Source organism: Tachypleus tridentatus, chromosome 10 (genome assembly GCF_004210375.1).
Source record: "Tachypleus tridentatus isolate NWPU-2018 chromosome 10, ASM421037v1, whole genome shotgun sequence".
In the NCBI taxonomy this organism is placed as follows: Eukaryota; Metazoa; Arthropoda; class Merostomata; order Xiphosura; family Limulidae; genus Tachypleus; species Tachypleus tridentatus.
This window is the reverse complement of record NC_134834.1, coordinates 164,794,425-164,810,044: the sequence shown is the minus strand read 5'-3', so window position 1 is coordinate 164,810,044 and position 15,620 is coordinate 164,794,425. Positions and strand designations below refer to the sequence as shown.

Genomic DNA, 15,620 nt, shown 5'->3' with positions numbered 1-15,620 from the left:
ACGAAGATATGCCAGTAAATTGGCCGAAGGCAATGTCTTTAGGTTTCTGTGCGATCAGACGATTGATAGGAACGATAAGAAACCGTAGCACTCCAACTTCAGATGCTTATGAAACGTGTAAGGGAGGAGGGGTGTGTTTTAAACATTACAACAGAGCCTTATGCAATAGAAAACATGTTGCAGAACTCTTTTAAAGAAAGAATGTCATGAGGTAGCGCATGATCAGGCGTGTCGACATGGACTGTAACGACTTATTGAGTCTCCAAAATCATTTTAATGCAGCGTACTCAGCCTTTACACTCAATGAATTTATACAGTTTATTAACGATTTCAATGTAAGTTTAAGCTCAGAGATCGTTCATATGTAAACTGTAAGTGTTTCATTTTTCTGCTTAAGAACATGTGTCTATTATATTTAGGGAATTTGGAGCGAAATGTTCCAAGTGTAGCAGAATAATACAGCCTACAGACTGGGTGAGGCGGGCTCGTGACAAAGTTTATCACCTGGCTTGTTTCGCCTGCGACTCTTGCAAAAGACAATTATCCACAGGAGAAGAATTTGCTCTGTACGAAAACAGGGTTCTTTGTAAAACGCACTATTTTGAAACTCTTGACGACAACAACGGCTCAAACGACGGTAAGTGGAAAGGAAAGATGTTGTAAGAATAGGCGTTTTTAAGGGATAAATTGAAATAAACTAATACGCAAAAAGTAGGCCTTAGTTTTGAATAATATTACTTTGAACGTTCTGCAGTTTCGAGTAATGCCTTACTTCCCACTGAAAAACTAAACTCTCGAATTTTAGGTTAAATGACTATGTAGTTGCACACACTTTTATGGAACATTCGAAAATGCCAACGCAAACCATTCCATACGTTTGTTTTTTTTTTTTTTTTACACACAGGTTCACGTGATCACGTAAATTCTGGATAAGGTTTTGTTTGTTTGAAGTTAAGCGCAAAGCTACACAATGGGCTATTTGTACTCTGCTCAATATGGGTATCGAAATCAGGTTTATAGGGTTGTAAGTCTGCAGATATACCGCTGTGCCACTGAGGGTCGTCTGGAATAAGGCTTAAAACAAACGTCACTACAATGTATTTATTTCTTCCTGGAAACATCAACGTCATATTTAAAAGAAATATATTTCTTTTCTACTCGATCTAAAAGAGATCTGATCTGATCCAAATATCTGATCAAATATTCAATATCTGATCCAAAGTTAATAGAAATTAAGTAGCTATTTTTATAATAATAAACAGTGTAATAAATAATCTGGGACAGTGAAACGCACGAACAAATTGTACTGTTTGTTGGTCCTTTTACGTACACACGCATTATATCACAAAGTATAAATTGATATAAATATTACTTAGCAGGGTTATTCTGATACTTTTAACACAGTGTGCTCTAAAGATACGAGAATACTATGAAAGTTGTCAGTTCTTTTATCTGCAGGCTGTTTATTTTCATTTTCTTTTTAAATCAGTTGGCAATCCATGGGAAGATATATTCAGTTCTGTACTCTGTCTGTTGGTGCAGCCAAAAGAGCAACGCTGGAAAGACACTTTCAAGTTTGTTTGTTTGTTTGTCTATTGCTTCTTTTTTTCTACTGCTTTGAACATAAGCGACCTGTCTTCGAATGCTTCATACGCAAGAAGAAAAAAAAGATCTCGCGAAGTAATAACGGCCATTCTGGTTATATGTAATCCCTTCTTAAAAATTGGTTAACAAACGGTGGTCGTGCTTAGGTGGCTCATGAAAACTAAATAATTTCAATCTTCTAAAGAGTAATACTGACATCTCTTAGTGACAGATTTAGGGAAGTCACTTTTGTGTAAAAAAACACATATAAAAAGGATTTTAAGAAACATAAAAACAGTTAACTGTAGTGCTATCGACGATAACCAACACAATTTGCACAACCATACTGCAGAGGAACAGATTAGTTGCGTTAAATAAACTTGAGAGCTGTAGTTCAACTTGTTTATGAGCCTACAAAGAAAAGTCTGCATTACTAAGGAAGATCAGGGAAGACTGAGTAATTGGAATTAAGCACAAAACTACACAATGGGCTATCTGTGCTCCGCCCATCCCGAGTATTGAAAGTCGGTTTCTAGCGGTATGAATTTGCAGACATACCGCTATGCCACTGGGAACGAGAAGGGAAGAATATTTCATTTTAAGTAATGTTTTACTGTTGGAGTAAATTTGATTGTTAAACAAATATGAACTGTTTTTCTCACTGATGACGTGACCCGGCATGGCCAGGTGGTTAGAGCGATCGACTTGTAATTTGAGAGTCGTGGGCTCGAATCCCATTCACACCAAACATGCTCTCTTTTCTGTGATGGGGGTCTTATAATGTGACAGTCAATCCTATTATTCGTTGATAAAAGAGTATCCCACGAGTTGGCGATGGGTGTTAATAACTAGCTGCTTTCCCTTTAGTCTTACACTGCTAAATTAGGGACGACTAGCGCAGAATAGCCCTCGTGTAGCTTTGCGCAAAATTAAAAAAGAAACAAATACAAACAAACTGATTACGTTGTATATTTAGAGCTTTGTTGTGGCTAAAGTAATGATAAAACGTAATTGCATTCGTGGACAAATTATTATACGTAGGTTATAAACCACGCACATAATATATACTTAAGTGTATCATGTATAAAATATATTAATCACATTTCTGTCACTGTGATGTGTAACAGATCGTAAAATCTACGTGTTTTGTTTTAACGTGTAATTATATTCATCATAATAACTACACAAATAAGCCATAAGATTATTTATATTTGATGTTAAGAACACAAACTACGTAACATATTCCGTTTCCTTTCCTATGTGTGATAAAAAAAAGCTTTCCATCACTTGATGAAAATACAATGAATTATTTGAATATAAAAACGCTTCCTTTTCTTTTTGTATATGGTTTCTTATAATTTACTATAAAATACACTCGCAATAAAAAACAACAGCATATCATATGAAACGCGAGGATTCATGTTTTTATCAGTTTTTGAAAAATTTTAATCCGGGCGAAACGTGTTGATTGTTCCTAAGTTACAAAGGACTTTTCACTATGTGTGCAATGGATGTGTCTGGATGAGTTGAAAATCTGTCAGTTGAAAAACGACTATCACTGTCTTCCATGCTCCATAATTTGCATACATACGACAGAAATCATGTCATCTTGATTCATAAAATACTGATCCTTAATTAAAGAATAATAACACAACTTTGTTATAAATTACTTGTGTTAAGAATAACCTAATTAATTTTGAGAAAATAAAACACATCAAGAAATAAGTGCAATATTGTCACAGTTGTTGCACTTTATATCTCTTATATTCCCCCTTTCATAAAATTAACTTCATTTTTTCACTGTGTTTTAATTCGTCTTTATAGTTGGAGCTTTACAAACTTAGGAACCTTCGTATCTATCATTTAAGTTATTTAACGTAGTGTGCTGAAGATTGAGTATGTGCATTTCGAAACGCCTAACAATTAAATGTTTGTTACTATCACACAAATGTCATATGTTTGTTGTTGTCACAACACTATTGTTTATTACTAAACTTCGATTCCTGTCAAATGAACTTGATGTTTTATTTTGTAATGGGATCATCATGATTGTAGTTTGTTTGTTTTTGCTAAGAAGGTCACGTTAAGCCATTGCATCTGGCATTATTTAGGGTTGTATTATTTAGTAATTTATCTCACTGGGTGAATAAGGTCGTAGTTTGGATTGTGTGTGCTCTCTTCGGGATCCCTTTCTCTTTTAGATCCAGTCAGACAGAAGGGAATCGACTTAGATTTGCGTTTCCACCTGGAGATCTGTGTTTAGGGAGCATTGAGGGATTGTGGCAGATTTCATTTACAATTTCTCAGTAATTTATATATATATATATATGTAATGAAACTCGCAATCTATGTATTCTTTCTCATGAAAAACTGCACGGATCGTGAAAAACTTTGGTGAGTATAATCAATAGAACGGAAAAAATTCTGTAAAAAAAGAAGATAACAAGAGTGAAATATTAGAAAAAAGTTTCATACAGAAATAACTGATTGAGATTGGTAGATCGTCTCCTCTATATAAATGTTTGTATTTTAATTAGACATAGACTTATATTAGGTAATAGAATTAGTTAAATGTGTTTGTTTTAGAATTTTCGCCCTATACCTATACAAATAGCTGTCAATGCAAAGCTATTCATAATTTTGCACTGATAGACAAGAGGGCATACACCGCCAACTCTTAGGGTACTCTTGTCTGACCGAATAGTTAGATTGGACCGTTTCTCTTACAGCGCACTCACAGCCTCAAAATTTGTAACTTGTTTTTTGCGTCAACCGAGAATTTTCTAATTAATTATCCGAACATTCTAACCACTAGACAACAATAGGTCATAGTTATTTAATTTAGCTATAATAGAATATAATAAAACGTATTAAAGTGTGTTTGTTCAACTTCCTTCAAGACAATTTATGGCTGGATAATTTACATTTTTCGAAATCAATCAGAGGTTCATGTTCAAATATTTTTCGTTTGTGTGTTGCTAGAACTTTCATGTATTAATGACAAAATTTAAACGTTCTATTTTACTTCGTATTGATAAGAGTGATATTTTAATCAACTAAACACCAAAACATCCATTAAAAACAGTCTCTTTGATGAATCTTCATTCTGAACATACCTCTTCGACAACGCTTTCTTTTTTATTTATTAGCATTGCAAATTTTCAATGCCTCCTATTTTATCTTCTTAATTTATACAAAACAATGACATATATCATGTCTTCACGAACTCTCTCTGTTACATTTTTAACCTCTTTTATAGGTTTATACTACATCTTTCTCGTTCTCTGTTTCAACATTTTACCCATTCCGTAGGTTTATATTACGTTTCCCATTCTCTACCTCAACTTTTTTACCTCTTCCGTTGGTTTATACTGCATCGTTCCACTTTCTGTGCCTCATCTTTTTACCTCTTTATTTCAGTCGTTCCTGCTGCAGGTTTCTTCATCATTTTATCTGTTCTCTCACCTTTATTCATTTTTTGGACTACTCTTTTTTTATAGCTTTTCGCCTATATATACATATTTATATATATTTTTCATGTTGTAGCTTGTCTGTTAACAAGAGGGAGCTATGTGTTGTTGACGATAACGTTAAGTTCAGGAAGTTAGAATAGGCCTATAAATTCTAAGAAAAGTCGATAGATATAATGTGAGGTCGTGTTCTAAGAATGTGGTGTAAAATTCTAATATATTCTTATGTTCCAACTTGGGTTATATAATGACGTTTCTTGAAGCATTGGCTAGAGTTGCGTTAAAGTTAACTGGAAAGTAAGTGGTTTGAAGAGTGATTTGCAAGAGTGGATTAGTGCTAGTTATCACGTTACCTTGTGTAAGGAAGTTGAATTTTATGTCATGTGGTACAGTTAAAAAGAGGAGGAAAACTTAGAAACTGTAAGTTAAAACAATGTTCGAGCTGTTTTCGTTTAAGTGGACTGGTTATTGAATTATTTTCACTTCACAGCCGTGAAAGATTAGGCAAAGAAAGATCAACGCCACAAACCTAAAAGCTTATTAACTAGACATTACCTGTGCGATGTTTTTATGGAATCGTCGATACATTTTAATCAATAAAAAGTTAGTTGATCTGATAAAACACCATCTTGGTTTACACTTCTTTATTTCTTTTGGTTATGTTGCTCACTTCCTTTCTGTACTGAGTTTACACCAGGGTGTTGTGTCGTATTTTTTAACTACAACTTCGAGTTAACTCAAGAGCTAAATCAAGTCAACCCTTCTTTTAGCAGATACGATAATTAGTGTTTCTTAAATAACAATTGAAGAAATAAGAGAATTAACGCTCTAAATTAATGAAATAACTATTTGCAACGTAGTCAATAAGGTAATAAAATCTTAAACACTCAAAACTTGAGGATATGAAAGAAATAGCTATTAACTCACTGAAAAAAAAAATTGCAAAAAAACACTTTTTTATTAAAAATTTGCTTTTAAGCGTATGATACAAAATTATCTAGAACTATCCAGAGAAACGTCTATACTTTACAACAACCAAAGATTCAACGTTGGGGCCCGGCATAGCCAAGCGTGTTAAGGCGTTCGACTCGTAATCAGAGGGTCGCGGGCACGAATCCCGGTCGCACCAAACATGCTCGCCCTTTCAGCCGTGGGGGCGTTATAATGTTACGGTCAATTCCACTATTCATTGATAAAATAGTAGCCCAACGGTGGGTGGTGATGACTAGCTGCCTTCCCTCTAGTCTTACACTGCTAAATTAGGAACGACTAGCGCAGATAGCTCTCGAGTAGCTTTGCGCGAAATTCAAAAACCAAACAAACAGATTCAATGTTGTTTAAATTCTATTTCAGTGTCAGTTGCTCCTTATTCATTCTCTCACCTTTCCACTTCCTAAAAGCAAACTTATTTTTACCCAGTCTATCACATTAAACAAAATTACATTTTAGAGCCATTTAACTATGATCTTGCATTTAATATTCCTGTAATATCCTTTACTGAATAAGAGCGAAACCAGGCCATGTTTATTAGAGAGTGTCGATTTTATTGAAAGTTGGAACATTCTACACACGTTGCTTAAAACAAGTCAACAAATAGAAACAAACATGGCGTATTTAAACACCAAGGAACTAATAAATAGAATAATAAATGCAGAGGCATTACATACGTAGCGTAACCCCTAAATACCGCAGAATTAATGTGGAAAAACTTGTGGTTGCTATTCACGAATAATAGTTTTGATTACAAAACTGAAGAAGCATCATATAATGAATTACATGGCCAATACGAAACCTCAACCATAATGCCTTTTCTTTAATTCTGATATATTATTATCAGGTGAAACTGATTTATGCGCAATTATCAGATAGATTCGCTTATAAATAACAGCATGATCGACCAGGAAGTGAGTAGCTTGTGTTTGAAACTTGACCGAGTGTTCTGGTATGTGCAATAATGAAATTAGACAAGTTTTAAATAAAGAAGAAGGAAAGGTAATGCAAGCACTCGCAAAGAAAGGACCACAGTCGATTATCTACACTATAGATAGAACACGTTCCCAGGAAATTCACTGAAAAATGTAGTAAGTTCTTGCTTCACAGAATTTTCACCAATTAACTAGATTTTGAAAGTGATTTCCTTGAAAGATCAGACAATGTTTTGCATCAGAAAATTCACGCAGTGGCCTGGAAAACAAAGAGTTACCTAATCATTCTATATGTCGCTAATTGAATGATAATTCTATAATATTATACATACCTCATATGTTAATACACCTCAGTAACTTGAAAAGCAAGGAGCCCCTACTACATTACATTTTATGATAGTATGGATCAGCAATAGTTCTAAATATCAATGATAAAGTAACTCATAAAATATAGTTTCTTCATTCTGCCGGATATTATCCACCAGTGGCTAAGAAACCAAGGAACGCTATTTTCTTTCAATCATTACTCTGTGTACATCAACATTGTAGGTCTAACTTTTTGTGAGACAAGGTACATTTTATTATTGTAAGATTTAGCGCTAATATATGACGAAAGTTTTTGTTGTTGTTGTTGGTTGTAACTGAGCACGAAGCTACACAATGGACTGTCTGTGCTCTACTCACTACGGGTATCGAAACCCGGTTTCTAGCATATGACGAAGGCGATTAATATAATAACAGTGGTGAAAGATTAACATAAAATAATGTTTTTGGACGGGTCCTGTTGATCCGTTTCGACTCTTTCATCTCCTAAACTAAATTAAAATAATGTAACAAATAAATATAAATCTTTAATAGAGCCTTTATCATTCATATACTTATCAAGTATTGTTTAAAGCTCATTCAGCTTTAATATCTCTACAACATCCGAAAACAATCTATTCCAAAGGCAAATCACCCCATAAAAAATAAACTATTAACTAAAGATAACTCCTACTCTGCCAAAATTTATATTTGTGCCCTACTTTTCTAACTGTTCAATATGAAACAAATATTATGTATCAACCCTATTAATTCCCTTTACAATCTTAAACATCTCCATCAGAACCCTCATTTCCCATTTTCTTTAAGAGAAAATATTCTGAGAAATTTCAGCCTCTGCTCATATGACAACCTTTTGATCTCAGACACTATTCTAGTATCTCTTTTTTCAATCCTTTTCAATAATTTAATGTTCAGTCTTGGTCTCCTTAGTCTTATCAGTAACATGCACAATGAAATTATAACCTTTTTAGATTTATATTCAATGTTTCTGTAGATACAATTTATAATCTTATTTGCCTTACCACTAGCAACAACAAGCCCCTTGCATAGTTTTAGAGACTAATCGACTATTACACCAAGATCCCTTTTTTTCATAACACTGTTAAGGCTATTCCCATCCAGATTACACTTATAATTCAAATTATGATAATTTACATGCATTATCTTTCATTTATTACAATTAAAACCCATCAGCAATTTATTCAACCAACTCACTAAATGATCTAAATACATTTTAAAGTACCAGCATCCTCTTCACAGATAGCAACAACCAAGACCTTAATATTATCTGCATATTTAACTAATTTATTGAGAACTTCTTCATCTATATCACTGATGTAAATCAAAAAGATCAAAGTCCTAATACTGAGTTCTGAAGTACCCCACTTGTGACATTAGTCTAGTTTAACTGAATTACATTTGTAACAGCCCTCTGCTTTCTTTCATCCATTAACACTTCCATTCAATTAGTTAACCTAACCCCCACATCTATAGAGATGAGTTTCTTCACAAGCCTTTTATGTGGCACTTTGTCAAGTACTTTCTAAAGATTCAGATACACCAAACCTACGCTCTTACCCTCATTTACACATGCAGTAACATTTTCAAAGAATGTTAATGTAAGGCAAGATATTCCCTTAATAAAACCATTTTGAGTATCCCATAAAATTATAAACTTTATTAAATGGCTTTGCAAAGCATCTTTTAACAAACTTTCTGAAACTTTTCCCACAACTGATAATGGGTTTAAAATTACTGGGACAATTTTTATCATCTCTCTTGAAAAAAAAGGAGTTACATGAGCTAATATCCAATCCTCTGGCACCTGACCACAGATAAGGACTGACAAAAATAGTAGTAAATAGCTCAAGTATCCAATCTTTAACCCCCTTCAAAACTCTTGGGGATATACTATCTGGTCCAGAAACCATATCATTTTTAAACTTCCCAAGTTTTCTTAATAAACTCAGAGATAATTAAGTAATCTTGTTTGAACTCATTTTCATTTATAAAATGCTCAAAATATGAAATACTGCTTAAATTTTCATTAATGAAAACCGAAGAAAAAGCAAAATTTAATAACCCATCCATTTCATAACCATCAGATACTAGCCTTCCTTTATCATCTTTTGACGTTGTATTTATCCTTAATGTATTTAAATAAATTCTTTATGTTAATATTTACATTTTCAGCCAAACTTTCCGATGTCTTAATTTTCTCTTTCATCATCTTTCTTGATCTTCTTTCATTTTATCTTTTTAACTCTTTGTAAGCCATCCTGGTTTTTAACATTCAGCCACCCTTTTCTTTCTATAAGGAATATGTTTACCTTGAATATTTAAAAATATTAAGTTAGAAGATGACAACAGTAATTCTGCTTGCTAGATTCCAATCTAATTTATTAGTTCTTCCCCATACAGAGTGAAATCATCTTTAGATATATACCGTTTTATCAGTTCTTCACAATAAGACGTTTCACGATCTCTTCAGACAACCTTGATAATGTAGAATTAATCTGAAAATGTAATTTTATTAAATTATTTTTATAATTAACTGGCTCTCAGAAACTTATAATGACTTGTTCAAATTCTTCTAAATAACTTTGCTTGAAATTTTATACGAAATAATTTGTTACTATTCTTTAAGCAAATTGTTAAAGTTAGGTAAAATGTAAAGTGTTTTTTTTTCCCAAATCAGTAATATCTACAACTGATTGGTTATAGTATTTACTTTTCAGAATTAAACTGTAAAACTTAGTAGACCATTACTCTAAGCCTACTGACACCTTTCTTCTAGAAAGTGGCTACCAGGAGTATCATCAAAAATCGAAGACAAAAAGGGTTAGGACAACATTTACTGAAGAGCAACTCCAAGTTTTACAAGCAAACTTCAACCTAGATTCGAACCCTGATGGGCAAGACCTTGAACGGATCGCTCAAATTACAGGACTCAGTAAAAGAGTCACTCAAGTGTGGTTTCAAAACTCAAGAGCTAGACAGAAAAAGTACCTCACAAATCAAGCTAAAAAGACTGGCTGTGAGTTTTTAATTTTGTTTTCTTGTCTTTATCCACATATCTCACCCCAACCCCTCACTCATTATCCTAATAATTCATAAATCATGTTGAAAAGTGTTTGGGATATGTACTTCTGTTTCCCTCATATTCATTCGTATCTGTCCTCTCTCTCTCACATATTAACTTTAACATACTTGTATGTAGCACTGTTTCCTTCGCGTTATAATTCACGTTTTTGTTTCTAAATATTTTCATGTTCTAAAAGAACAGAATATTAAAATAACGTTTCTAAAATTAGTTTTTTATCATCACCCATTCTGTACCTTAAAGAGAAATTCATTTTTATGAAAAGCTCAATAATTAAAATGGTAAGTTTTAATTATTTTTAATAGACAGGATCGTAGAACACTACATGTCCTGTCTGCTCTGTAAATATATGTACATGCCTAGTTATCTTTCTCTTCAATATACCACAGTTAACTCTGTGTCTTGTCCGTAAAAGGAGGACATAAATATTTTCTGTTTCGATGTTTTATGAAACTAAAAACCATAAAAAGATTTTATGCGTGTGTTTAAATTTTACCAATGACATATTCGAAAGAAAATATCAAATGCGTTATGGTTATTGATGAATACTATTGCTATTTTGTTTCAAAGGGAGGAACAACAGAACTTCATAATTTAAATTAGAAACTTTAACTGGTTAGTTGCTACTCCAAATCTTTTGTGATTGATCATTTTTAAAAAAATACTTAAAATGCTTGCCTTCATTCTAAGTATGGAAAATACATGGTGCTTCATTCCGAAAGACCATTGGTCAAATTACAGAGTATCCGTGCATATAAATATGAACATCCTTAAAGCTGGTGGTTTTGTGTGAAATATCCACAATATTTCCATAACTATGACATACATATCTTTACTGATTATGAACCCTAATGAATATAGAAAAGAGGAAGCTGCCAGGCACTATAGGGTTTGCTTATACTCCGTTTTGAATTTATACTGTATTGCAGGTTAATATCATCAGTGAAACTCTACAGCAAGACTATTAATTTTATTATTAAAGGGTACTGTATAACAATTTACTATTATCTGGTGGCAGCTTTAAATATTTTGAAAACTGGTTCTTTGATTAGAAGTGACAAGTAATTAAATTTTTGCAATTTAAAACTGTCCTATTAACTGGTTGCAGAGTAACCTTTTTTTATTGTAACCTTTTAAACTGAATTTTAGTGTGTGTGTGTGTTTTTATAGTAAAGCCACATCGGGCTATCGGAATTTTAATTATAAATTAATTTCTAATCATACCGAGTAAACGCTTTATTTCTGGAACTAAGTAAAAAAACTACAAAAATGAAAATTTTTCGACGAAAATTTGTGACAAAATTTCCAATAAAGTATTTTATTTATTTATAATCTTGCAGCAACTTTCATAACTCCTGTGTCGTCAGCTGCCGTGTGTCCCGGATGTGGAATGATGTACTGTTTGTGTTCTAAGCCTTCTCTACATATGAACATGGTGCAGGTTGCATGACCCAAGTGGAAATGTAATGAAGAACTATTGAACGTATAAAGTTCCGGTGAAACAACCCCGGCTAGAAGGTTATTATGAGTGTTGTTAAACATCCAGCGTTAACCGAGTGAATGTTTCTCATTATCTCACAAAGATTCAGTCGTGTGAAACGGTGGTAAAAATCAAGATGGCCGACTGAAGTAGAAATGTTTTTATTTTTGTTTTATTTTTCCAGTGGTTTTCATTACTAATCTATTATATTCTACTTGGAGATCTCAAAGAATAAGGAAAAGTATTCTACAAACTATTGATTAACTTATGTGATTCGTGTACAAAATGTGTGTGTGTGGACAAACAAAACATTTAAATGGTGTGTTTGTTTTCCAGCGTGATTTCTTATTGTTTCTATTAAAACAAATGTCATGTTACAGGTTCCCTGAAGTTTATAATGTCTCTTGTTGTTAATTACCTTCCAATTTTTATTTAAGGAAAGTGGGAAGTGTACTATAACGCATCGTGTAATAAATAATAAAAAATGTTCTCTTGTCAGTAACTTTAATTATGTTCCATATTCCTTTTGAAGTGCTAATAAAGTAATGTTTTAAAATGATAGTAGTTATATAATACCATACAATTAATCTAGTCTTGCTGATAAAGAACGCAAAAATATTAATCACGGTCATTGATCCACAATGATGTATGTGTTACTATTAATATAACTATTTTGATGTGATTTAATAAGAGAACCAGCCAAAGACAGAAGATAATGGAAAATTAAAAACACTTAAAAAGTAAACAGTACAACCTAAAGTTGTTCTGTAAAATGTATCGTGTACAAGAAGTGAACCTATTTTTAAAGCTATAACTTTCTAGCACTAGATGCCGCTAGCTGTCTGTGTATTGATATTTATAACCAACTAAATAAAGTTGTGGTAGTGACAGTTGCTTCTCTTCTAATATTAACTTCCCATTCTATAATCAACTCATAATTATCGTCCAGATGATCGAAGATGAAAACAGTTATATCGAGTAAACTCAATATATTAAAAGGTTTTCTGTGATCACGTTATCATTAGTATGAAAATTATTTAAAATCATTAGAGATTAAACTTTAACACTTTATACGTTTTCGTTGTATCAAAACATATCACTGTTTCTTCTATTAGTGGTAAATACTGAATCTTATCTCGGAAGTTCACGAGACGATATTACATATTCTTCAAGGTATAAGAGTTAACTGGAAGTTATTTTTGCTAGTATCTCTCGAGTGGAAACTGAATTTGTTTACCTCACTCAGCTTTCAATAACAATTGATTGGTCGCATCTGCGTGTATTCGTGATGTAAGAAAAACACGTAGGTTCAAGACCTCTTGACAGAAGTGAAATAAAAACCCTATAATCCCAGCGCTTTCGAAAGGTGGACATTTCTTTTTCAGGGGCAAAGTGGAAATACCTAGATTTTACAGTTACGTATTACAATTTATCTCGGACGGATCTTCGATTTGTTATATTACGTAAGTTACCTATTACTATTTCAAACAACCGTAAATATTAATTTTAATTTAGAAGTTCATTGAATTTCGATATATATCAAATTTATGATATATTCCAACAAAATTGTTACACACAATTTTCCTTATTAACACAAATATATTTTAATATACAAACAGCAATACAATTTATAATAGTTATTACAAATATTGTACAAGAGTTTTACAAACTTAAAAACTATCGAGTCTTCTATGTGGTTTAGAACTGAATATTTTATCGATAGTTTAACTCCGCGACGAGCAAATTATTTCTGAGTTAATATTGTTACACCTCGCCTAAGGTAGCTAGCTGTCTTTTCTTGACTGGACTCACAGCCCTTAAAAACTGACTTTTTACCGACGAAGATATTTAATGTCCTTGTATAAATACTAACGTCTGAAGTTAATTCAATAAAGTTGAACGGTTTGTAATGTTCGAAATCTATAGCCGTTCCTGGTCAAATTCTGCAGTTTTTCGATTAATAAGCGTTTGTTACAATTATAGCTTCCGAGGCTTTCAATATACTGTCTATAGCTGGCCAACAATATTCTATTACTGTCTCTCGGCGTCTTGCGATGACTAGATTTTATACTCATTTCGTGAGATTTTCGAAGGTTCAACAATATTCGAATATTCGCCAGTGTTTTCGTGAAACATATATACTGTTAATTCCTACTCTCGAGAATCTTCTATAAATTTAGAAAACAGATGGGACTTGCCCAATGCACATTTAACAATATAAGTTACATACATTAAACTGAAACAAACGTGGAGATTAAAATGAATGTATAACGATAAATCCGTCACAGCCCCTGAAAAATAAAGGCCCATCATTTGAGAGCGCTCGGATTATAGGGTTGTATTCATTTCTATTAAAATTATAGATATAAAACTTTTAACACGATCCCACAACGGTTATACTATAATCACACTCTGTTGCTGTAGTATCATCTAGTGGTGATCAGTAAAATTATCATGAAGGCTTTCTTTTTCATATTCTAAGTTTTAGTGATTTCTTAATAATTTGCAAGGTAATCTATACTCTCTCAATAATATTTCTCAATTGAAATAATTAAAGTAAATCAATTTTGTTGTTGCAGGTAGAATTCTGTTCGCATAATATTTTCGCAGTATAATTAAAAATTAAATATTTTAATAAATTTTTATCGGATTCATTACAATAACGATCTGAATAGCATAAACTAAATTCTTAAATACCCATTTAATTAGTACTGTTCAATATGTATATATATATACTGTAAATTTTTAAACATTCCATATATAAACACTCAGGAAATACTCTGTACTTATTCACATTGTATTGCTAATGTGTGACATTGAGTTATTGTGTAGAGCTGTTCAGATTAATAGTGATGAAACGAGTTTTTTAAACTTATTTGAGTTTTCAATTAACTATTGTAGTTTTAGCCAGTTGAAAGTTTTAAATCAAATTATTACTAATTTTGCATAATAATACTAAACATTTTCTCGTCTATTGATAGACTGAGTGGGGTCGAATGTGGCTTATTAGTTAGTGTGCTCGGACTTTAAATCCATGGATTTAATGTTCGCTGCTTGTCACAAAATTTATGTTCAAATTTCATTATTCGGTCAGACAAGAATTGTCCTGTATATATTGCCAATTTGTTTACCCTTTAATCTATCAATTTAAAGTTAGGGACAACTACGTCGAAATTGCACTTTTTGGAGTTTTGTGCTATACCTTTAAACAAAGGAAACAGATTTATACTGCTGCTTTGAAGTAAGCAAATTCGCAATGTTTTAAAAGAAGCGACAACACAAACATAAACCACTGAAATGGACGTCTCGAAGTGTCTAGTTTATAAGCTCACATTATTTGTAAGTACAGTCATTACTACATATGTGAGACATACGTATGGCTAAATAAACACGTAAATACAGTCTTGGCCAAATTGTTTGCATATTTTATAACAATTAAGACCGTTATCATGAACTGAGAAATGCGTGTTATATTAAACATCTACATATGTAATTTGTGTAATGAGATAGGTTATATGGAGATCACGAACGATTTATTAGAACAGCAAACAATTTTATCAGACACCTGTAGAAAGATGTAAAATGTAGCCTTTCGCCTATCACAATAAAAGTTTGCCAAAACATATATAATAACAATATATAACATCAAATTAATGTAAATAGTGTCTGTAACCTCATGTCAGCTTACATTAAACGTTCAGTGGTTTGTTGCTCCTTTTACACTAATAACTTCT

The 15,620-nt window shown here is 32.4% G+C and overlaps 1 protein-coding gene across 1 annotated transcript in view; it reads left to right on the top strand.

Annotated features, from left to right (window-relative positions):
* Positions 1–12,375, top strand: part of LOC143230839 (LIM/homeobox protein Awh-like) — a 76,955-nt gene extending 64,580 nt beyond the window's left edge. The window contains exons 3-5 of the mRNA XM_076465058.1: positions 420–637; positions 10,101–10,340; positions 11,747–12,375. Coding sequence (XP_076321173.1) covers positions 420–637; positions 10,101–10,340; positions 11,747–11,856 — 568 coding nt within the window. The 3' untranslated portion in view covers positions 11,857–12,375. The remainder of the gene's footprint in view (positions 1–419; positions 638–10,100; positions 10,341–11,746) is intronic.
* The last annotated feature ends 3,245 nt before the right edge of the window (positions 12,376–15,620 follow it).